This window comes from Carica papaya, chromosome 1, assembly GCF_054855325.1.
Source record: "Carica papaya isolate Zhongbai chromosome 1, ASM5485532v1, whole genome shotgun sequence".
NCBI lineage: Eukaryota > Viridiplantae > Streptophyta > Magnoliopsida > Brassicales > Caricaceae > Carica > Carica papaya.
The window spans coordinates 22,299,560-22,325,629 of NC_142309.1; the positions used below are offsets into that span (position 1 = coordinate 22,299,560).

General features: G+C 36.3%; 2 protein-coding genes, 1 long non-coding RNA gene and 1 pseudogene across 4 annotated transcripts; 2 read left to right on the forward strand and 2 right to left on the reverse strand.

Annotated features, from left to right (window-relative positions):
• Positions 1 to 937: 937 nt before the first annotated feature.
• Positions 938 to 3,562, reverse strand: LOC110818758 (subtilisin-like protease SBT1.7 pseudogene; annotated as a pseudogene).
• A 4,955-nt stretch (positions 3,563 to 8,517) lies between these two features.
• Positions 8,518 to 9,316, forward strand: LOC110818826 (uncharacterized). Its single transcript, XM_022047820.2, has one exon. It carries the CDS (start codon positions 8,648 to 8,650, stop codon positions 9,254 to 9,256), a length of 609 nt encoding a protein of 202 aa, XP_021903512.1. The 5' UTR covers positions 8,518 to 8,647; the 3' UTR covers positions 9,257 to 9,316.
• Positions 9,317 to 10,344: 1,028 nt separating this feature from the next.
• On the reverse strand, positions 10,345 to 14,238 carry ACBP3 (acyl-CoA-binding domain 3). 2 transcript variants are annotated; one of them, XM_088221509.1, is made up of 5 exons: positions 13,237 to 14,238; positions 12,214 to 12,319; positions 12,010 to 12,116; positions 11,823 to 11,919; positions 10,345 to 10,631 (listed from the first exon to the last, which is right to left on the reverse strand). In XM_088221509.1, exons 1-5 carry the CDS (start codon positions 14,013 to 14,015, stop codon positions 10,620 to 10,622), a joined length of 1,101 nt encoding a protein of 366 aa, XP_088077635.1. In that variant the 5' UTR covers positions 14,016 to 14,238; the 3' UTR covers positions 10,345 to 10,619. The 2 variants fall into 2 exon arrangements, with proteins under 2 accessions (XP_088077635.1, XP_021903487.1); XM_022047795.1 differs by having other exon boundaries at positions 11,823 to 11,889; positions 13,237 to 14,235.
• A 9,875-nt stretch (positions 14,239 to 24,113) lies between these two features.
• Positions 24,114 to 25,608, forward strand: LOC110818802 (uncharacterized). Its single transcript, XR_002540535.2, has 2 exons — positions 24,114 to 25,268; positions 25,380 to 25,608. It is a non-coding gene; the product is annotated as an uncharacterized LOC110818802 (long non-coding RNA).
• Positions 25,609 to 26,070: the final 462 nt, after the last annotated feature.

The following is a 26,070-nucleotide window of genomic DNA, read 5'->3' on the forward strand; positions in this document are numbered from 1 at the left end:
GATGTCTCTCCAAGCCTAGATCTCATCCCCAACAGAATCAGCCATCACCCAGCTTACACCCAAAAGGCTATAGCAGTTGTCCATTATCGAAAAGAAAGAGGACATAACAAAGGATGGTTAGGTGACTCAGCCACCCTCTTGCAAAAGTAACACCTCTTCACAAATATTTCCCTCTTTTAATCAGATTGTCTTGGATGAAAATACTTCGCCTTGCACTTCTCATGGATTGCATGTAAATGCCTTTTACAAATGGATGGGACTCTTTACTCAAAAAAAAAAACAAATTGGTGGTACTCTTTTGGTGTTTATTATATATTTCTTGAACTATTCAGTAGCCATAGCATGTCATTCTTTGCTGAAGTTTCCTTGGGACTATTGTTGCAATGACAACTAGCAATCAATTTAAGGATTAACTACCATTGTTTTTCTTTGCATCAGATGTGTCACAGTTGACTCTTTACTCAAAAAAAAAAAAAAAACAAATGGATGGTACTGTTTTGGTGTTTTAGCATGTCATTCTTTGCCAAAGTTTCCCTGGGACCATTGTTGCAATGACAACTAGCAATCAATTTAAGGATTTACTATGCAAAAATGTTTTTCTTTGCATCTGTCACAGTTGATCACGAAAATATTTTGTACCATTCAATCCACCAGCAATCATCTATGAATTTTACTAAGGACTTATTTTTCCTTGGTATCTGAGGAAGGAAGAATAAATTTTAGTTGATTGCCATATTTTCTGTTGGGAAGGTCAGATGGAGTTACTAACTCACTATGTGCATTAGTAGATTGGTCTATGAGGCTACTTGATGCCTTCTAAAATATCTTTGCTCATGTGACTTCTAAATTGTGGGTGACCATAGAGCAAATGATCTGCCTTGTGGGAGGTCATCTGAATGCACATTTCAATTCCTTGTGCAATTATCTATATAATTACTTTCCCCGAAGTTCGCTTTGTTTTTGTCTGATAGTGTAAAGAGCTGTTACACAAGTGAGTCTGCTTGCTACTCGGTGACGAAAAAGGTGTGAAATACAATGGGAGATTTACTATGCAATAAGATTGATAAATTGCACGCAGTTTTGGTGCTGTACAGTCCACAATTTGGAGTTATTTGAGCATAAGTGATGGCAATCAAGTCCAGCTGAAAGCTATTGGGCTGCCAACGACGTGCTTCCCATCTGACCAAGCCAATCGACTAAAGCTATTCGTACCAGATGGCATAGAGTTGGCAACAAATGTCACTGTATAGCTCTTTTTCTCATACTGCTCGCTGAAACTAAGTGATTCTGGCTCAACCAAGATCTTCACTGCTGTTGTGTGTGAAGATACCGAGACCCTGTATGTTGCAGGCGTGCCCATATTAGTCAGAGTTCTAGTATATTTCAAGGTGCTTGATTCATCAGCACCACCACCTTCACCCGAGGCTGTTGCCAGAGGAACAGCAAAAGATGGATAATTAAGATTCCCCAGGATGTATTTATGGCCTGGATCACAAGTGAAGTCTCTGTTTGTAGCTGCCTTTATCTGAGATGCAGTGTAGTTCAAGGCACAGAGGAAGTAGAGGTAGTCACTGACAGTCGCATCATAGACAAGGCCAGGATCAAGGGCTGCCACTGGATCCACATGTCCAGCACCGTAATCAAATGGTGTTGATGGTTCTTCTGTGGCAATGTCTTGTATGGCTTCACCACTCTTGTATGTTGTGTAGCCTGTGGTCATCAGGGCAGATCTAATGGCAGCTGGGCTCCATTCTGGGTGAGCAGCCTTGAGAAGTGCTGCTAACCCACTTACGTGGGGGCATGACATGGATGTGCCTGAGATGATATTGAAGCTCACCCTTCTTACGTCACTATCCAACCCTGTAGGACCAGCTTTACCAGTCCAACCAGCAAGGATATTCACTCCCGGTGCTATGATGTCTGGTTTGAGTATTTCAGGAGTGACTGGATTGGGACCCCTAGAACTGAATGCTGCCACCACTGGTGATGGTTGGACATCTAACTCTGTGCCTCCAGATGTAATTTTGGCTGTAGGATTAGAACTTGAAAACAGATAGTTCTTAATTGCATAACCTGTTTTCTGGCCCACACCTGCAGAGGGCAAGAGATGTGCATCTGCAACTAGTTCTTCACCATATAATTCTGTGTTATCTAGTATCATCCCTACACCTCCTGCATCCTTCACCACCAATCCCTTTTGTGCCCTAGAGTTTCCTCCTCGATCACATACCACAATTTTCCCTGCAACTTTTGTTGGAATCAGACTGCCAGTCATGCAAAGACTACCGCTTGTCGTACTACTTACATTACCAGCATAAACCATTGGTACAAAAGAATCAGCTAGCGGTTTCCCACTATAAAGTGACACGCCAGAGTAGTTCTTTCCATTTCCTAACATGACATAGGCAGGGAATTCACGGTCCAAAGTTCCGGCACCTACAGTAGTTATCCAAGGTGCGACATTGGATAAACTGCCTGGACTGGGCCCACCATTTCCTGCCGAACAGGATACAAGAATTCCATGTGCCATAGCAGTGAAAGCTCCAATGGCAACAGTGTCTCTGTAATAATCTGATAATCCTCCTCCTATGGACATAGATATAACATTCACACCATCTTCAATGGCTTTGTCCATGGCTGCTACTATGTCAGAGCTAAAACACCCACCAAGCCAACACACCTTATAAACAGCTACTCGGGCTTGTGTAGCCATCCCACGTGCTGTCCCAGAGGCATAGCCAAACAAGCTAGCCCCGGGAACTGCTGAACCAGCTGCTGTAGTAGCAGTGTGAGTTCCATGGCCATCATCATCTCTTGGTGATCTTGATTCTGTTGCATCATCAATTGGTCCAAAAGCTGCTTCATACCCTTTTGAGAAAAACCTAGCACCAATTAGTTTGCGGTTACAGCTTGACGAGTTGAAGTTCTTTCCCACCTCACACTCGCCTTTCCAGCTACTTGGAACTGATCCGAGTCCTGTGTCATCAAAGCTTTTCAGTTCTGGCCATACTCCAGTGTCCAATACTCCCACAATCACCTCACTTGCTGAATTTGATGCAGAAAATAAAGATGGACCCTTTCCTAGCCCAAGAAACTGCGGAGTCCGAGTTGTGTGAAGCTTATATATCACTTCAGGAAGAACAGAGATAATTCCTGGTTGTTTTTGGAGTGACTCGTATTCCTGAGCTGTTAGCCTTGTTGAGAATCCATGGATTACATTGTTGTAGGTGTAAAGCATGGATGCAGACTCTGACACTGATTTCAAAGAGGACTCAAACCACTGAAAATGATCATCGAAACTTTCTGGCATACTGGACTTATCCATGTGAACTAAGTAAGTCTCTCTGAGTTGCTGATTTACCATGTCTGCCTGCACCAGGTATGTACAGTAGATAACCAGTTGCAGGATTATATGGGGAAGCCTCAACTGGAATATCTTCATCTTCCGAAATTTCTGTGAGAAGTAGAGATCCTCTTGGGCATTTGCTTGCCAGTTCTTTTCCGCTTGGATGCTGAATGTGTAGGTCATTGTGGGTCTTATATGCGTTAGTTTATGATGATACCAGGTCTAAGTCATAGTCATAATAAATCCCTGTAAAGTGGGCCAGAGATGGAAAGGCATTTGGAGCTATATGTTAGGGTTATTATGTGGATCTTGCCATCTTGCCTCTCTCTCAAATAAAAACATTATTTACTACTAAATCCCTGTTTATGCCTCTATACTAGAATATTAGACTTTGTTTTGTCACTGAATATTCCAAGGACAGTGAAGTTTGACATCTCAGGCTGCACAAGCTAGACATTAGGGAAAAAGAACAGGAGCCAAATGGCTATGAATGACTTCTGGTTTTAAATAAAATACATTATAACGGTGATTACGAATATGAATGACAGATTCACCTTTTCTTCCAAACGGAGTGTCTTTTGCATTTATTTAGTATTGAATCATATCACTATAAGAATGTTTTCGAGCAAATGAGATTCAAGGAGGATTAGCTACTCTGGTCGTCGTCATAATCTTTCAGAAATTTCCTAGGTAATTCTCAACAGTGATCATCCCTTTGCACCATTTTCTTTCAGTAAAAGAGAAAGTAACTCTTAATAGCTCTGTTTATTGTGAGACTGATTAAACATACGTCCAAAAAATTGCTCTGGCCGACCTAATCATAGACGAAATAGTTATAATGACTTGTTAGGAAATCAAATCATTTTAAATTTTCGATAAATTAGTAGGTCCCTTAGTCTTTTGAGTATTTGACTCTCTATCTTCTTAACTCTTCAAAGCACAGAATTCCACAAGTTTGCTTAGAGATGCATATAATTTTGGACGTCTACTTCCATATATCCCAAGAATCCCACCTAAAAAGATGAAATAGATCTTAGGAATCCCACAAGTTTTGCCAAGAGATCCAGATAGTCTGCTGGCCATATAAAATATGAAGGTCCATTTTATCTCAAGGATCCCACCTAAAAAGATAAGATATATAAATGATAAATCTTAATGGTGGGGCAAAAATAAGCCAATTTATTCCCTTAAAAGCCAATTTATTATTCTTTTTATACTTTACAGGTCATGATCTACAATAACAAAAATATGAAGAGAAAAAAAAAAAAAAAAAAAAAAAAAAAAAGGGGGAGAAAAAACTCTGTCAGTGTTGCTTTCAAAATTCATGCATTCTGCTGAAAATGAACAATCAACTCTACATTGGTGTGTTAATATGTCCTTTAACTCTTAGGCAGCTAAGCTTGTTGCAACTTGGGGAATGTCCCTTTTCTCTGTATTAACTATGAAAATGAGAAATCAGAGATTAGATCTGCAACTTAGGGTAATTTATAATATTATCATCTGTAATTTGAACTTATTATATTTTAAATTCAACATCTTTTTTTTTTTTGGTTTTAAATAGGATTATTAAGTTCTTAACTTGTCCTTGTATATATTTATTATTTTTTAAATTTTAATTTATTCAGTCCTAGAATTGTTACGTGTTTACGTTATTAAAGTGGTTTATGGAAATGGTGATTGTAGAAAAAATCAAACTATGTTCTTGTAGAAAACAATAGTTTAAATTACAAATGGCCTCAATCATAATTCAACTACCCACTATCAAATTCATTTCTACCAAGTAATATATTTGCATATATATATATATATATATGTATGTGTATATATATATAAAGGGATCCCACTATCAACAATTGCGCTAAAAGTGTTTTAGTGGAAATATTGGTCACCATCGCAATTGTTTGGGATGGCTGAGCAACTGAGTAATAAAAAGCTCTGAACTTTCATTACGCACAGGCAACAATAATTACATGCATTGCGGGAGTTGAAATTTTTGGTAATGTAATTATTGGTGCAATTTTCTGAAATAAATTTTGCAAAGCTTCTCGTCTTTGTTTATATTTGATTCAATTGTATTTCGAGGGAGAAATTTTCTCCCTTCCGTATCAAATCAAGTTAACAAAATTTTGTGTTCTTTTTCTTTTTTAGTTCCAAAAAGGTGAGAATAGGTATCCCAAGGCAAGCAATTCTCTTGAAGCATGACTACGAGATTTCTTACCACTCTTTATTAGTAATTCTATCCAAGTAAATCTATATATATAAATAGAAATTTTCTTTTTAGATACGTTATAATTTATTAAGACGAAATTCAATTTAATTTTTGTGGTTTTCTAGTAGACTAATAACGAGTTTAGTTTTTATAATATTAAATAAAATACTATGGGCTAATAATTTAATCTGCAAAGTAGAGTGTAACCTAATAAAACCATCAATTTCTGTTTAAAAAAATTCCTCAAGTTTCAGGTTATATTACGAGGGAGTAATGAAAGGTTGATGAGAAAGTTGGTCTGATTAAATTTGATTGGGATTGAGTTAGTAGAGTTGATATGATTAGATGGTGAAATAGTTCTTATGATGTTTAATCATAACGGAAATCAAAGCAATTTGTCGGCTCCTTTTTTAGGTTCTAACATAATCTCTTTACTCACACTCTTTATCTTCTCGCAATTAGCTGGACTGGACCCTCCCCCCCCACCTTCAATTATTGCCTCTCCTTTCCTTCAATTATTCTTTCTACTAATCTTTATATACTTATATAGCATGTGGTGATAGTTAAAATTTAATTAATTAGGTAATTAATACATTTATTTATTTTTTATATAAAAATTGTGAATTTGATTTCTTGTCGTTTGAGTTAAACTGTAATTATTTTTAGTAGAAAATTAAGAATTTCATGGAGACAGGTTTAGTGTATCCTTTCCTAGGGTCAATATCGCATTAAAATTACAAGACAACACAACGAGATTTGGACAATTTGCCCACTCAATAATAATGCGTTGCTCCTGTTGGTATCATATCAATTTTAAATTATCATCATCAATTCCAATTCTGTTGGTATTATATCAATTTTTTCATAATTATATTTCTAATTTTTTTGTGAATTTTAAAATTTTTCGAAAATAAGAATTATGTAATGGGTCTTTAGTTACTATTTTAAAATGAAGATTTTATATTTAATATTTATTTAAAAATTTAATCATTTTGATTCGACTACACTATTTCAAAAGTAAATAAAAATAGAAATAAATTTTGATATAAACAAGATATTTGTCCAATCGTCTATATGTTCGCTCGTTGAATGTTTATTTATTTATATTTTGTATTAGATTTTTTAAAAATATAAAATATATAGTTAAAGTGTGAAGTTTATTTTTTAAAATATAATAAACTAAACTAAATTACTTTTTAATGTATTGAATTGAAACTTATTCAAAATAATTAATAAAAATATAAAACGTAATAACTAAATTAAGTTATTTAGTAATTTCAAGAATGAATTTAATAATATATTCTAATCAAATTTAATTATTTATTAAATAGTCTATGCAAGCTTTTTGCAACAAGAAATCAAATAAAAGTTTTAAGAGTTGCTAATGTGTCGATTTCCCACCCAAATTATTACTAGACCCTGAGGAGCAAGTTGTTTATTAGTTAGTGACTTCCGAATTAGAGCTGACAGCCATCAAAATCAAGTCTTTTCTTATTTTCCTTATGCCATTAAGTTCAAAACTACCCTCCTCAATTATTAGAGCTGCCTGCCTCTATTTCTATACATATATATATACACACGCACACACCCCACATGTGTATAAACATATTTATATAGTATAATGAATTTCAAACGTTATAACCCAAAGCATGTAATCAATACTTTTTTTAATTCTTATGGTACATAAACTTTATAGATGGAAATAATAATATGTTGTTGTGTGTAGTACTTTTTCTTGGTATTATTTATTTGGATTCCTCTTTTCAAAAAGAACAAGTAGCCAATAAAATATGGCCACGTTATGATTCACCATTTTAATCTGATGGCTACAAACAATTATGACTAATTGGGTCACGTCGGCATAAAATAAATTCCAATCCTTCCTTTTTCCTTTTAGGGTCCGGCAATTATTGCACAATTTTTCTTAATATATAAAAAAACTTTTATATTAAACTTTTTTAAAAAATATTTAGATGAAATAATATCATACTTTAACTGCGTATACTTGAAGTTTATTTTATGACAGTAATGATTTTATGTATAGATTCTTTTTATTGAAGAATACTTACGTTATCAGTTGCATCTAGCAATTTCATATACGTGTGTATATATATATATATATATATATATATAATATGTATATAATGGATGGATCATTATCACTACTAAGCTTCCTTTTCAGTTTCAATGGTCTCACTCTCGTCACTTAGCTGGAACATTTCTCTATTCCTTACTTTCTTTTCACACTTCAATTCAGTGATTATGTCATGTTAAATCCATTACTTGATAGTCTTACACTGAGAGCTACACCCACAACAACTATCTATATATATATACACATATATACATATCACTTCAATTAAGTGATTATTTCATGTTTAATAAATACATGACATTTTTTTTGGAAGTTGTTAGCCATTTATACGAAATCCTACTTCAAAATTGTGAAAATTCTTTACAGAATAATAAAAATTATCTCATCTGAATTTAACATTAAATTTGAATAATATATTCAGAATTTTATTATTGGTAATAAATTCTAAAATACCTTATTTAAATCTTACATAAAATATTATGTCATATGTTTCAATATTTAGTAATAGAATTTAGATATCTATTAGTTGGACTAAATGTAAGTTTTAAATTAAATCTCACAAAACTATGAACTTTATTATAAAACACATCATAAAATATAATTTTACTTATTATTATCCAAATTTAAATTGAAATAATAATAAGTTGTTTTGCATCATCAACAAAACTGAAATCTCACAAAAACTTTGATAAAATTCCATGTCACTCCCTTCAATGCCTCATTCAAGTCATGTGGAGTAAACATATCACCAAAATCAGCTCGTACACCATGTCATTTGCATGCATTTTGAGTAGGTAGTACCTCACTCCTTAGCCCTGGTTGGTTGCTCTTGAAGGATATGAATGTATTAATAAGCTCTCTTTAAGTTTTTCTTCTTGTTCTAAATTTTACTCAAAAGAAAGTTTATATCATCATGCTAAACTTTACAAAGTCAGTTTAAGTGTTAATGGTTGTTGCTTTTAAGAGTTAAGTTCTAGTACTTACGAGTTATACAATCATGAAAGATTATACAGTTTCACTATTTCTTATTTTCTTGGGATTGGTGTTCTCTAGTTATGTGCTTGCTAAAGCAGCAAGTGAAAACAGGTATGTGACTGATGTGAGTTTTGCACTGGGTAATGACCTGCAAAATAGCAACACTAAGATGCATAACTCTCGAAAGCCTACATCTGGAGGTAATTACGGGGGAGGATCTGATGGAGATTCCAGTTTTGGGTACGGACATGATGGTGGTTTTGGCAATGGGGCAAGTGGCTATCAATCAGGTGGTGGCGGTGCTGGTGGTGGATTTGGAGGAGGTAGTAATGATGCTGGTGGTGGATTTGGAGGAGGCGGTGGCTCTAGCGATGGCATGGGACAAGGTGGAGGATTTGGGTCAGGCAGAGGTTATGGAGATGGCTCTAATAATGGGCGGGATCCAGGCTATGGTTCGGATGGTGGTTTTAGGGCTGGATCAGGCTCGGGATATGGCAAAGGTGGTGCATCTCATGGTGGCTCAAATGGTGGAGGATATGGACATGGAGGCTATGACTCCAACCCTAAAACAGTAGGCTGGTCGAGTTTGTACCATGGCCATAAATTCCATATTGCCCCAACCAAAAACTAATCCTATTATTAACTAGTTATAGAATAAAAGATAATAAGGATGTTCTCTATTTATATTTAATGTTTCAGTTCTCATCATTTTAGGTTTATAATCCTGCAATTTTAGTTCTAAGCGTCCCATAAACAAAGTTGTTGTCTCTAGTATCAAGTAGATCATAACATTATCGAGCACCATGTAGCACTTCAATAAATTATAAAAATTCTAAACATTGCAAAAGAAAACAAAAGAGAAAAGATTGCGTACATTGACATCATGCCATTTAGCAGCAAGGTGCATGTGTTGCAGCTTGCTAACAGTGAACTCTCTTATTTCATCATGCATCTCATCACTTGCAGTGTTGAACAAAAAGAATGCAATTGTCCCTATCAAGAAAAGAAAGCACCTTCTAATTGCCTATTTCGAAGTGTATCTTTTTAAGTGAACTAAAGATGAGATCCATGCGAGGATCACCAGAAACAGATAAAAGAGGAGCCAATCATAGGCAAAGGCTTACTGGCCTTTACCCTTTGCCTTTTGGTAATAACGATGTTGGTCATAAACGAGACACTAGGGTAAGAGCAAGGACACACTCGGCAACAATTTATTCGTGGGTCCAACCTAACTAGCAACAGGAAAGACGAAACCATGGGGATGTAAACAAATGACACTTTCTTAAATGGCATGGCTTTATTCACCACACACAGCTAGAAACTAGAAGCTTATTGGCCCATTTTGTAGCTGTCTGTTAGCTAGCAATGGCACTTAGTATGACATTGATAATATCTCTATATTTCGGAACCCATAAAAATCGGGGACAGAAGCAAACAAAAGAGCAGAGAAGCAACTTACTGATTGTTGCCACAATTTAAAACGTGAGGGCAACTTTTTTTGTTAAGTGCAGGTCGGAGTTTCTCTAATTCAAATATATGACATAAAACAGGTTGAATACATGTCTTCACGCAACCTCCATCTCATATTGGTTGGTCTTGGACATGATCACCAAAAGTAAGAACGGAAAAATATAAAGGAGAACAAAAATAGTAAGACATCCTAGAGGAATGAACACAATCAACATTATTAAACAAGTATCAACTTTTTACTAGAAGTAGTTGCATCATCCAGTTAATGAATTTATTGAAAATATGGTGAGTTCATATATCTGTATATACACACACATATATGCACAGCAATAACAGTATCATTAAACCACACACTACCAGGAGATTGAAACCAACAATTCGTGGTATAAATAGATTAAAGACCTTCAGTACTTGAAGGACATTGTTTTTATACTCAGCAATAAAAAAAATAGACTTGTTTCTGCTCAACCATCGTAGGAGAATGGCCCCGTGGTTGGTGAGAGCAATTAGCAGAGTAACATTTATCATTCTTTAGCCTGAAAATTTTCACAACAAACTGAGTTAAAAATTCCTATCTTTGTGTTCAAACCTTACAAAAAGTTCCGCATAGTAACGAAGAGGACAGGAAAACAAATTGCTATATTTAGTGGAACCCCAAAAATCAAGTGCAATAACTCAAATAAAACAGAACAATTGGATGTCAAATCATCATTAATACAAATTTCTGTTGCTGTGACGGAGAATTCATGAAAAGCTAAGATAACTAGAAGTGATCCAAGTGAAGAACATTGGGAGGGGAAGGAAGCTCTCCACTTTGAATTGTTACAGGAGTTCTATGGGATTTTAATTTGGGAAATCCTTTCAACAAGAGTAAGAGACTAGATAGACATTAATACTAACACCCATGAGCAGAGTGATACTGTTGCCATATCAATATTCTGATCAAAAATCAACTTATTTTTGGTCCTAAAGTTAGTTTCATCATTTATTTACAAGCCAAAACTATGGAATGGTTGAATTTATAGGGTGAGAAAAGAAGTAACAATTACATGCGAAATGTATGCTGGTAACGATATAGATTGATAAGGTAAATGCAGAGAATATAAAATGTATTTTACTTTCAAACATAATGGCCCAAATTAATGTTTGCATCATGTCAACTTCCTGTATTGTCTAATTAAGAAATACTAAATATTTAAAAGTTCTGCTCAACAGGATCCCCGTTAACATTTCATGCAATCCCCAAAAGTTCCAAAATCTCCTGTTAGCCTGCTAGTGAATTCTATCGATATCAAATCATATTTTTTTTAAAGACTGAAATTTCTTCTCAAATAGAAAAAGACTGGGGGGATTATTCTTCAGATGAAGAAGACCTTCATCCCGGGCAATGGAAGAACTCCCTCCCAAAAAAGGGATTATTAGGAAAAGAGCAACTCAAACGGATCTCAGTTTCTAAAGCATACCAACAATTGAACCCAAAAAGAAAAGATGAAAAAGGAAAAGAAGAAAAAAGAAAAGAAAACTACAACTAAATGAATAATCGTGGTATAATTCATCCATCTAAAGTTTAAAAAGTTAAATTTCCCAAAGAAAAGTTCAAAAGGTCAAAGAATAGTCATTGTTAGTTGTTTTTCTTTATTTTTTGAAATAAATAGTCATTGTTAGTTTTTATATTTGGGGGGTGGAAATATGGAAAGTAAATGTTATATAAGAGTTTAAAATGATACCATGTTGTCCGAGCTTGAAGCCCCAGTCAGATCACCTTCATCAACATCAAACTTCGTCTCTGAAATGCTGTCATTGTGCAAAGATGTTATGGAAGATCTTGAATACAATAAACAAAGACAAGATCAAAAGAAGTGAGCTTAAAAATTAGCGATTATTGGTTAAAGAATTAAACAATTTACAAATCACCTTCCACGTCCGTGTGCAAGTGTGGTCTGATTGCCAGCAAAAGACCTAGATTTAGGTGCTGGTACAACTGAAATTTCTGCTTCCGTTGAATGCTTTTTACTCTTTGCCTGTTATATGTCAAAAAGAAATTGGTTTAACTCTAACTAATGCTGCTAGTTAATAAAAAATCACAATGTTTCTGAGGTCTGAGGACAAAAGACTCACAGCAGAACTTTCTTCCCTCCATCCGGGAATCCTATCTGAAAGAAGTGCAATATATTGCTCCATTGCCACATCTGGATTCATGTTCCCAAGCTTTTGCCAAGCATTCCTTGCACAACGTAAGCAGTGCTGTCCATCACTCACACATAGCATCTGTCAAACCTGTTATTATAACTAGCAATCAAGCTATACAGTGTAATTTCGTATAGGGTATGACTGGAGGTGTCTTCTACATGTTTCCAACTTGGACAAGTTTCTGGTGATGAAATTTATATTTTATGGCATTATGCCAACTAACACACCATATAGAATCTTTGTGGCATTGTGTCATAACTTATTACTACTTTCCTAATAATTGGGATTTCGGATATTCTTAATCATGTGGTACTAAAGCCTGATATTCTTAATCATGATATTCTTAGTCATGACTAATAAAAAGTCAGGAGACTAAAGCCTCGCGGAAGAGGCCAAGGGTGTGCAAAGAACATTTTGATAACTGCTCATTTTTGGTTCTAGGGCCTGTTTGATGAGGAAAACATTAGTGAATAGTAACTGAATAGAAACAGACTCAATGCTAGCTCGAATTACATAAATTACTCCTCATCCTCTCCCTCCTCTTCGCCCCTCCCAATTAGCACCCACACAGCCTTGTGAATGCATCTCCTTGTAATAGCACCTATCTGCTACCCCACCCACCGCTTCCCAACCCACCCCCAGCCCCCCTCCCCCCCAAAAAAAAAGCTCTTCCATCCACTTCTCACCGTTCTTCGTGTCCATTTCAGTTTTTAACCAAACCTGCTTTTCTTTTACATTTTCACCAGAAAATTTCAGTTCAATGATGGCTTGTCTGCATTATCGCTTAACTACCTCAGCACATGCATTGACGTCAGTATTAGAACAAGCAGAGAAAGAATAACAGCCTAGCGAAATAATGACATTTGAACAAGCAAACTGGAGTAACGATGCCAAAAAGGACCAGAGAAAGAAAGCAACAACAACAACAACAAAAAAAAGAAAGTCTCTTACCACTTAGCACGCGCAAAGACCTTGAGAGCCATTGGCTGCGGCTCACGGCAAGGCCCTTCGGTGGCAACTTTGTGAAGTCCGTATAAGTCCATCAGCGCATCATTCCCAGTGCTTGCCAAGTTTCCTTTCTCTCCTGATTCCTCTACAAACTTTGCAGCGGCAGCGAAAAGCTTCTCCAACTCACTCCTCTCAATCCCCTCCCAGTCATCATCTTCAATAAACAATTCTTCATTCTTCTCTTCTCCTATTGCCGTTGGTTCAGTATCCAGAGTCCTGGCCTCCTCGGATTTCTCAACAACGACGTCATTAACATCCTCTTCAACTTCCTTTCGTTCATTTCCTTCTTCGTTTAAATCGCTGCATTTTATATCCTCTTCCACAATCATCGCTTCCTCCGTTGAAACTCCTCGCGATCCAGCAACCTCTGATTCCTTCTCTGCAACTTCCTCTCGCAATTCCTCGCATTTCGTTCCGAATATTTCCCCACCTTCAGCCGATTCAACGGTTTCCTCCTCAACCGGAACAGAGTCTTCGCAAACTCGGTCAACCTTTTCAACCTTCTCTTCAACGAACACAATTTTCTTTTCGCCTTCACAGGACTGACCTTTCATCTGCTGCCGAAACTGCAACTCATCCACCTCATGGACACCCGTCCCCGACTTGGAATCCGAGTAAGAGGTCGGATCACCATACATAGCTACCGACACAAGCTTAGCAACAAGAAACGAAAACAGAACGGCGATAATAGCCGTAAAAAATAGCTCCAGAAAAAGCTCCATTAATCCTCTTCCTTTCCCGACAAACAAACAAGGAAAAGAATCAAAATGAAAGGAAACGAAAATTTACACAATAATTCAGATGCAATGACAATGAGGCAAGGACGAAGAGATGAGGAAAAAACGAGAGAAGGATTTGTCTATACGGAAATGGGTAAGGAAATAATATCGGAAGAAGAGTGAGGGGAGGAAAGGATATTTGCAGAGAAAAGCATATTCCAGTTGCTTTTGTACTGTAGGTATTTTGGGTGGCTGTTTGTTTCTGCTAGTAATTTGATTGGGGGAAAAGCGGGTCCCACTTTCGCTGGCAAAGGTTGGTTTAGTCACGGAGTTAGAAACTACAAAAAGGACACATCAAGCCTAGGCAGAGCTGACTATGCAACGGTCTAACCTTAATCCATCTTAAACTGTCGCAGGTGTATGTTTTTCTTTTTCAATTTTTTTTTTTAATCTAAATTTTCTGTTGGAACAAAAATACTATTCAAATGCAGTTAGAGACTGTAAGTACTAATCTATTTAAATTAAGAAAATCGTATTAAATTATGAATGGACGCGGTATAGGTGTGTAATTTCTCATAATTCATCCTATTAATAAAATTACAAATTTTTTTTTTTTATCTATCAGAGTAAATTTCTTTGTTCATTAACTCTTTTATAAATCTGTAATTAAAAATTTATTAATTATATATAACGGGATGAGTTGGATCAAAATATTAAATTTATATCTAGGTTCATACCCGTACTCACTTAATACCCATTAATTACGAGTGGGAATAAACTGAAGCAAGTTAATAAATTATTTACTCATTATTTAATTAAAAAATTTAAGAAAATAAGGGTATCGTAAAAGATATAATTAGCTTTTGGTCTTGCCCTCTTTTGCTGCAAAGAATAAAGAGAGAACTTTCTTAAAACAACAAAAAATGTAATAGCCGCAATTAATTTTAAAAAATTTAAAATTAATATATAAAATATAATTTTTAAATTCATAAATTTTTTAATATAAAAATTAAAAAAAAAATAAGTGGATGATAAAATTAAAAATAATTTTTAAAAAAATTAGTGAAAATTTAGATTATGTGAGTGTTTTTGAAAAAAAAATTAAAAATTGAGGGTTAAAACGTAATTTAAAAAAAATGTGCCACGTAGGATTGCCCAGTCAGCAACTCCGACGAACCGGAACTCGTCGCGTGGCAAGGCATGCTAACTCGGTGCCACACGGGGAGAGAGGGAGGCATGCTGACAATCCGCGTGCCCACGATCGGACAGTCCAGATTTATTCCCACGCGTGTAGACGGTCCAGATCCGTTCCATCTTTAAACGCGATCATACGGTTCAAATCAAATCACGATGAACGGTACAGATTTATTTTCTCTTTAAACATGATCAGACGGTCGAGATCAAATGCGATAGATGGTCTACATTAAAGGGAGATGGATATAAATATATCACTTCATACTGAATCCTAATCCTAGCTGCCGTGCTGGAGCCACCTCCGACCACCAAAAAAGGTATAAAAAAATTTATTCGCTTGAAATTTGATTTTGAACACCTTATGGCCAAATCAGAGCAAAAAGAATGGCGGATGAGCCGAAAAACATGGGTAAAACCTAGCGGTGCCACTGCGAAAAAATAAAAAACTGCCTCCGATGAGACCCTTCATGATTCCTGTTTCATGCGATTTTTCTATCATTGTATTCACCATTTTATTTCTCACAGATTGACCGAAGAAAAACACCCAACCGCAAAAATGAGCCGGCAGAGCCGCCGCACCGAAAAACTCCACCGCCGGTAAGCTTCTATTTTTTGACTTTTTTCAGTCAACCGAGACCCCTTAACGTGTTTTCTTACAGAGATGAGTATAAAATCGACCGAAAATGGCCAGTCTGAGGAAAACTACCGCCGCAGATGACGGTGCCGTCGCCGGAGCACGGCGATGCCATCATGCCAGAATTTCAAAATTGGTCGGAAAAGGGTTTTAACACCTATTTATAATTTTTTGGGGGTATTTCTAAGTACTTAGAGTATATTTTAATCTCTGAAGAAAAATTTAGGAAACCCGGAGACCGCCAGTAGACGTAGCTAAAAGTTTAGTGTTCGGACACCGATTCAGGTAAAAATCCTTCAACCTATTTCTTGTTATAGAATTGAAGTCTAATTATAAATAATGTAGTATTTTATACAATTTAAAAAATTTCGATAATTAATCACATGTTATTAATAGAGTCAGAACCGGTTAGTTATCACTGTTTATCCTGTTTTAACTGATTGATTGATTTTACAGTTTTAAATGCATAATAATATGCTAGAGTTGGTAAGATGATTCAGTTGTGTTTTCTTGATTCATGTATTGCTTGTTTTGCGTGATTTATAGTTAAATTGTGAAACTAAAATTAAATGTAAACGAAGAATTGTTTGATTAAGTGAATGGTAGCTTTACTGGATATCATGGGAGATAGTGGACGGACCAGATGTATAGGAAACCTACCGTGAACGTTGCCTCATACCAAACGGAGTATCGATGATTGATATTTTGGCGCTCATACCGAACGGGGTATGGGGACGACCCGTTTCACCCTCATACCAGACAAGGTATTGAGGGATGATATTTTTTGCGCTTATATCAGACGAAGTATGTGGACGGCTGGTTAGTTGATAATGTTGAATAAGGGTTCACACGTAATGGGGATATCCCTATGGATCCCCATGGATACCAGTAGGCGGATAAAAAGAAAAAGTTATTGTTATGGTTAATTGAATATGAGATTATAATATTGGATGTGTTATTGCCTCTATAGATCAGTTTTAAAAATCTTGATACGGTAAGTATATAATAAATGATTTTATTTATAATAAATGAATTTACTTAAATTAAGAGCTCTATTAATTATTTTCATGATTTTTACCAACCTTTATTTCTGTATCGGTTAGTAATGTGACATTCTTACTGGGGTAGTATAGCTCACTCTTTCATTAACCATTTTAGATCAAGAGTACTAAGATCCAGATCCCGATCCACAAGAGGATTACGAATAGGATGTACAGTTGTTTACTTTCTATTTATTTCTTTAATTTTTCGTTGTTCTTTTAGACGAGTTATTCCCGTAGTCCTATTGGGTATTCTGAATTATTGTGTAAGGAATGTAAACTCTAATGCTATTATTTCACTTCTGCATTCAATTTATAACTTATTTCCTTAGTTATGGGCAGTTACAGTTGGTATCAGAGCCAAGTTTTCCGGAACCATTCCTTACACAAAAAATCTAAGAAACACTAAAGAATTAATTATCACTCAATTATTCCTTGTGAAATGCAGGTACAGATAGATGAGAAGATGAAGACCCCCACTAAATCGAGCAGCCCAGGAGGGTTCACTTCGAGAGGATTTTGACCGATTATTTGAAATACTGGAGAGACTCATCGCTGCCCAGTAGGCCCGAAAGGAAATGAGCGAGCTACTTGATCCTCCCTCACTATCACAAGTTAAGCCTCCCCTGCAGCGGGAGGATTTTGAGCCACCTCGGTATGACCCTGCTCTTCCATAGTACCATCTGGCACCACTACAGTATGGTCAAGTACCCCAACCACAGTACCACCTGGCACCATCACTGTATAGCCTGGTGTCCCAGCCACATCACCCAGCACCACCACAGTACAATCCGATGCCTCCACCGTATCATTCGGTACCACCACAGGGCTATCTAGTCCATCCCCATCATAATCTAGTCCCTCTTCCACGGGACCCAGTTCCTCCCATAATGGACCGAGTCTACATTGAAAGGTATAAAAGACTAAATTCATCTACTTTTACAAGGAGATCTTCCTTTGAAAATGTAGAGTACTGGTTAGCTGAGACAGAGAAGACCTTTACGACTCTTGGGGTTATTCCCAAATAGAGAGTCATACTTACTACCTACATGCTAGTGGGAGAGGCAGGCTGTTGGTGGCAACTCAAGCAGGCCACCTTACTCGTTCCAGTCACTTGGAAACAATTCTTGATGGCTTTTAATACAGAGTACCTCCCAGAGCATCTTCGACATATAAAGGAAATAGAGTTTACAGACCTGGTCTAGGGTGACATTACTGTATCAGAATATACTCGAAAGTTCCTAGAGTTGGGCCGATATTCCCCTAAGAGCATGATGGATGAAGGCAGAAATGCAAGAAAGTTCGAGTGGTGTCTCCGTTCTGAGATTAGACAGCAGCTGTATGTGTTCGAGCTCAGTATTTACTCGGCTGTTCTGGCCAAAGCACAGTTAATAGAGATGAACCTTTGCATTTTTTCTCCAGCAGCAGGGAATCTCAGGCCCTCAGTTTCATACCGCAGACCCGCACCTACTGCACATGTTCAGCAGAACAAGAGACTTAGGCCAATGACTCAGGCTCCTCCTCAGATTCCAACAATAGGACACGATAGGATTTGCCAACACTGTGGTAAGGATCATGAGGACCGACCATACTTTCATCTCAACAATACCTGCCGTATATGTGGGAGTGTCTAGTATTACGCAAGAGAGTGCCCGAGAAATTAGAAGCAGACCAAACTTCCTATCCAGGGCAGAGCTTACAGCCTCACTCAGTAAGATGCAAAAGCCAACCCAGACGTGATCCAGGTACGTACACTATCTGTAATCATCTTGCACATATTTTGATTGATACTGGTGCCTCACACTCATTTGTTTCACATGTTTTTACACCAAACTTGAATGTATTACATGAAATACTTGATTCTATATTATTTGTGTCTACTCTTGGGAGTATGTGATTACTGGGGGAGGTTATATACAAAGTCTGTATCATAGATATAACAGATAAAAAATTAAGTATGGACCTAATAGAGATTGACACGAGGGACTTTGATATAATCCTAGAAATGAACTGGCTATTAGTATATCACACCACCATAGATTGTTTCCATAAGAAACTTGTATTCAACCCTCCTAATAAAAAGTTATTTATAAATTAATAAAATTCTTTAAACATTATTCCCTCATGGCAATTTTTCCTATTATTAAGTGATATAACTTAGCTGTTTTCTCTAACTATGCAAATCTAAGAAATAAATTTGTATTCAAGAAATTTTGATAGTCCGAGACTTTCCAGATGTGTTTCTAGATGAACTACTTGGACTGTCTGTGGACAGAGAGGTTGAATTCACCATAGATCTTCAACCAGACACCCAGCCTATTTCGGTTGGCTCTTAACGCATGAGTCGTGTTGAGATGGAGGAGTTGAGGAAACAAATCAATAAATTGTAAGATAATAGATTCATCCAATATAGTGTGTCCCCTTGGAGTACCGGAGTTACATTTGCAAAGAATTAGGATGGGACGTTAAGGTTATGTATTTACTACAGAAAACTGAACAGGGTCATGATCAAGAACAAATACCTGATCCCCAAGATTGATGACATTTTTGATCAGTTACAGGGTGCCTAGGTCTTCTATAAAATATACTTGCGTTAAGGTTATCATCAAGTAAAGATCAAGACAAAAGACATTCCCAAAATAGCTTTTCAACCAGAAACAGACACTATGAATTCCTGGTCAGGCTATTTAGACTAACTAACACACCAGCCATTTTTATAGATTTGATGAACAGGATTTTCAGATAATTCCTAGATCAGTTCATCATTGTATTTATCGATGATATCCTTATCTATTCAAAAAGTAGAGATAAACACACTCACCATCTAACTCAGGTTTTGCAGGTTCTCATAGAAAAGAAGTTATATGCAAAACTAAGTAAATGTGGGTTATTGCTGGAGCAGACTACCTTCTTAAGACACATCATATCAAGGGACAGAGTGTTAGTGAACTCCAAAAAAATTGAGGCAGTGCTGGATTGGGAAAAATTAACCTCGATCAAGGAGATTCATAGCTTTCTGGTAATGGCAGGTTATTACCGCAGGTTTGTTGAATGATTTTTTAGTCTAGCTGCTCCTTTGACTCGGCTCACAAAGAAGAACGTCAAGTTCGAGTGGAACGAGGACTGTGAAAGGAGTTTTTCAAAACTAAAGAAGCGGTTGACTACCGCACTTATGTTGATCTTGCCAAGTGGGACAGGTAGATATACAGTTTATAGTGATGCCTCCTACTTGGGGTTGGGTTGTGTTCTGATGTAGTATGAAAATGTCATAGCCTATGAGTGCAGATAGTTGAAGAGTCATGAGAAAAACTACCCCACCCATGACTTAGAACTTGTCGCGATTATCCACGTCTTAAAGATTTTGGGCCATTACTTGTATGGGGAGACCTTTCAGATCTATATCGACCATAAGAGCTTGAAACACATATTCACTCAAAAAGATCTCAATATGTGTAAGAGAATATGGATAGAACTCCTCAAGAACTACAATTGCAATATCTTATATCACTTTATTAAGGGCAACGTGGTAGCCGACGCACTCAGCAGAAAAAGTACAAGTATATTAGCTCACCTAATGGTTTCATAATACAGGACAATAGGAGCCACACAACAGGTACAACTTCAAGACCTAAAGAGAGTCACATACTTGACTCACCTGACTATTCAGCCTGAGTTGATGCAGAGAATAAAGGAAGCTCAATATGCCAATTGCACCTTAGTAGCCCTCAAAAAATATGCAGAACAAAGAGTTAATTCATAATTTTGAGTCTCTGCCAATGGATTGCTCAGATTTCAGGATAGGGTGTGTGTTCCATGTGATAGTGAGCTGAAAAGGGACATCATGATTGAGGCCCATAGTTCAAAGTTTGTCATGCATCCCGAAAGTACTAAGATGTATCAAAGTATGCGATCCCGATTTTGGTGCAATGAGATGAAAAGGGATGTGACTGACTTTGTTTCTAAATGCTTGGTATGTCAATAAGTCAAGGTAGAGCATCAATGCTCGGGCAGGATACTTCAGCCGTTACCAATTCCGGAGTGAAAGTGGGAACACATCACAATGGATTTTGTGACAGGATTGCCTAGAGCACGCTCGGGACATGATGTCATTTGGATAATTGTTGACAGACTCACCAAGTCTTTCCACTTCTTGGCCATCAAGATGACCAACTCCCTGAACAAGTTAGTAAGAATATATATCTAGGAGATAGTCTAGTTACATGGAGTGCTAGTGACAGTAATGTCCGACAGGAATCCCAGATTCACTTCTCAGTTCTGGTTTAGTTTTCAGTAAGGCATAGGAACAAAACTATTCCTTAGTACCGCATTCTACCCTCGAACTGACTGACAATTAGAAAAGACAATTCGCATACTGGAGGATATGCTCTGAGCTTGTGTTCTTGACTTCAGTGACCATTGGGATGATCATTTACCTTAATAGAGTTCGCCTACAATAACAACTACCAAGCAAGTATTGGCATGGCTCCGTACGATGCGTTATATGGCCGTCCATGCAGATCACTGATCTGTTGGGAAGAGGTGGGAGATAGAAAATTGTTCGATCTAGATCTGGTGGAGGAGACGATAGTCAAAATAGTTAAGATCAGAAAGAACATCCAAACGATTCATAAGATACAGAAGAATTATGCGGATACTCGGAGCATGGATTTGGAATTTAAAAAAGGTGATCGAGTGTTCGTTAAGATCACTCCTTTCAAGAGAATCAGTAGATTTGGCAAGAGAGAAAAACTAAATCCCCAGTTTATTGGGTCATTTAAAATTTTAGACAGAATTGACACCGCCGCCTACAGATTGGCACTACCTCTAGAACTATCTAGGATCCATAACATGTTTCATATATCCATGCTACACAAGTACAACCTGGACCCCTATCACGTCTTGGTTCACCAATTCCTTTCACTCCAGGAGTATCTGTCCTACGAGGAGGTACCGGTCGGTATTGTAGACCAAAAGTGTAAAGTACTCCGCAACTGAAAAATTCTCATCGTTAAGGTCATATAGCAAAATTACACACAGGGAGAGGCCACATGGGAGCTAAAATCAGACTTTAGAGCCCAATATCTCCAACTGTTTGATTGAGTGAGAGAGAGACAAATTTGAGGAACCAAATTTCTTTTAAGGAGGGAAGAGTTGTAATACCCACAATTAATTTTAAAAAATTTAAAATTAAAATATAAAATATAATTTTTAAATTTATGAATTTTTATTTAATGTAAAAATTAGAAAAAATAGATGGATAACAAAATTGAAAATAATTTTGGGAAAAATGGGTGAAATTTTGGGTTATGGAGGTATTTTTGAAAGAAAAATCAGAAATTAGGGGTCAAAATAAAAATTTAAGAAAAATATGCCACGTAGGATCACCCAGTCAGCAGCCCTGACAAACCAGAGCACGCCGCGTGGTAAGGCACGTTGATTCGGTGCCATGCGAGGGGGGGCCACGTTGGCAATCTGCGTGGCCGCAATCGAACGGTTTGGATTTTTTCCCGTGCACGTGACGGTCTAGATCCGTTTCCTCTTTAAATATGATCATACGGTCCAGATCAAATCGCGATAAACAGTCCAGATTCATTTTTTCTTTAAACACGATTGGATGGTCGAGATCCAACGCGATGGACGACCCAGATTAAAGGGAGATGAGTATAAATATATCACTTCACATCGAACCCTAACCCTAGCCGCCGTGTTGGAACCACCTCTAACTGCCAAAAAAGGTAAAAATTTTCTCATCCGCTCAAATTTTGATTTTGAATACCCCAGTGCCAAATCAGAGCAAAAAGACCGGCGAATGAGCCCAAAACTGTGGGTAAAGCCCGGTGGCGCCGTTGCAAAAAAAATTAAAAATTTCCACCGATGAGGCACTTTTCGATTCCCTTTTCATGCGATTTTTTCACCATTGTATTCACCATTCTGTTTCTTACAGGTTGACTGAAGAAAAATGTCCAACCACGAAGGTGAGCCGACATAGCTGTCGCACCGAAAAGCTCTGTCGCCGGTAAGCTTCTATTTTTCGTCTTTTTTCAGCCAACCGAGACCCCTTAACGTGTTTTATCGTAGGGATGAGTATAAAATCAGCCGAAAATAGCCAGTCCGAGGTAAATCGCTGCCGCAGGCAGCAGTCGCCGGAGCACGGCGGTGCCACCGTACCGAAATTCTAAAATTGGCCGAAAAAGTGTTTTAACATCGATTTATGATTTTTTGGGGTATTTTTAGGTACTTGAAGCGTGTTTTAATCTCCAAATAAAAATTCATATGACTCGAGGACCGTTAGTAGGCACAACTGAAAGTTTAGCATTCGGACGCCGATTCGGGTAAGAATCTCTTACCGTATTTCTTGTTATGGAATTAAAGTTTAATTATAAATATTGTAGTCTTTTCTACAATTTAAAAATTTTCGATAATTAATCACAGGTTACTAATGGAGGCAGAACCGGTTATTTATAACTGTTTATCCTGTTTTAACTGATTGATTGATTTTATAATTTTAAATGTATGATAATCTGCTGGAGTTGGTAAGATGATTCAGTTGTGTTTTCTTGATGCATGTATTGCTTATTTTGCGTGATTTACAGTTAAATTGTGAAACTGAAAATTAAATGTATACGAAAAATTATTTGATTAAATGAATGAGTGAATGGTAGCCTTACTGGATATCCTGAGATATGGTGGATGGATCGGGTGCATAGAAAACTCTACCGTGAACGTTGCATCATACTAGACGGAGTATCAAGGATTGGTATTTTGGCACTTATACTGGACGGGGTATGGGGTGACTCGTTTCACCCTCATACCAAACGGGGTATTAAGATATTGTATTTTTGGTGCTCATATCGGATGGGGTATGAGAACGACTAGTTAGTTGATAATGTTGAATAAAGGTTCACGCGTAGTAGGGACATCCCTATAGATTCTAATGAATACTAGTAGGCAAATAAAAATGAAAAGTTGTTATTATAGTTAATTGAATATGAGATTATGATATTGGTTGTATTATTGGTTCTATAGGTCAATTTTGAAAATTTCATTACGGTGAGTATATAATAAATGATTTTATTTATAATAAATGAATTTACTTAAATTAAGAGTTCCATTAGTTGTTTTCATGATTTTTACCAACTTTTATTTCTGTATCGGTGAATAGTGTGACATTCTTACTGGGGTAGTGTAACTCACTCTTTCATTAACCATTTCAGATCGACATGACCAAGATCCAGATCCCGATCTACAAGAATGTTGCGAATATGATGTCTAGTTGTTTACTTTTCATTTATTTCTTTAATTTTTCGTTGTTATTTTAGAAGTGTCATTCTCGTATCTCTATTAAGTATTTTGAACTATTTCGTTTCCGCATTTAATTTATAACTTTTTTTTTTTAAGTTCGGATCCGTTATAAAGAATGCAATGGGATTAAATTAGAAGGAGTTATGCACTTAAATAGAGTGGGTGTGGAATGACATAAAGCCTACCAACATTACTGTTGTAATTGAAAATGTCGCTTAGGTTTGTTAAATTTAACGGTTTAATTTGATTAAATGATTAATGAGTGAACATTGGAAAATGAAGTTGATTGTTTTTAAATTTCAACAAGTACAAATAATTATTTTTAACAACAAAAATTCATAAAAATTCACAAATTTAAAATTTAACTTTTATTGAAAATTAAAAAAAAAATATGTAGGTATTATATTACTCTCAAGTTAAATTTATTTCAACTTTTAATTTATAAAATAAAAATAAAATACAACATAAATTGAATAAAAATTCAAATAAAAAAATAATATGACAATTTCAAGTCAAATGCATATAGAATTTCAATTATATATTTTTGTTATTCATTCTTAATATATGATAATATAAAATTATAAATTCTAAAACAATAATTTAATATAAGTTTTTATATACATATATAATATTCCTTTAATTTTCCTTTTAAATTAAAATGAGTATGTGAAAAATTAAGGTGAAAATACCGTCTTCTTCTCCTATGAGCTTTGAGCTTTGAGTTTTTCCTGGATTTGAATGAATTTATCTCTCTCCTCTCACTTCGTTTCCTCTCTCTTCCTAAGCTATCTTCTTCTTCTTCTTCTTCTTCTTCTTCTCTTCACCTAATATTGGCTTTCCCCACAGTTCTGCCTTCACCTAGTCCCTCCCATTTGTGAAATTCTCTCTCTCGTCTTCTTCTCCGAACGACTTCTCTATCTCCTCTGTTGTTTCATCTGCTTCTTCTCTCTCTCTCTCTCTCTCTCAGCGTCTCTGCAACGTCTTCACAGCGCGGGTTGATTGGTGACAAATCGCAGGTCTTGGCGTGCAGGGCTCCGGGATTCAGTAGCTTGCTTGTCGTCTTCCTCACGCGTGCCAAATATCTCTGTTTGCTTTTGATTTCTCTGACTTGTTTCTCTCTTCTTTCTCTTGCAGCTCTGTTTTCTTATGCTTCTTTTTGTTTTCCTCTGTTTTCTTTTTTTTTTTTTTTTTTCTCAGGTGCCCACGCCTTCGGAGGAAGCAACCGCAGGTGAGGGTGAGGTTTTCCAGTGTGGGCGTGTCTAGTGGTATTCATGTGTTCCTCTCACGGACGCCCTTCGATTGAGCCAGAAACAAATGAAGCTTAGGATTTGGTGTGATAATCATGCTTTTTTTTTTTCTCTTCAACTTTTGAGTACAACGTAATGTAATATATGGTAAAATTCGAAATTTGTTTATTTATCTGAAATTACTTGAGGGAAAAATTAATCGGATTTTCTTTGGTTATCATTAAAGTATTTAATGTATTTAAGATAATGTTAAAAAATAACAATTATTCGGTTGTATTTTCATTATTGACACACCTATTTGACCCAAATATTATATATAATATATGTAGATTTCCATGGTAATAATCGAGTAAAATTCGGAATTTGATTGTTTATCTTAAATTACCTATGGGATAAAATTAGTTGGTTTTACTATAATTATCTTTAAAATATTTAATTTACTTAAGATAATGTATGAAAAGAACAATTATTAGGTATGCATTCTTATTATGGACACGCACTTAACCTAAATATAATATATAAAATTTCCACCCTGGAAATTTAATTGTTTATCTTAAATAACTTCGATTTTTCTTTAGTTAGTCTTAAAATGCCTTATCTATTTAAGATAATGTTTAAAAATAACAATTATTAGGTATACA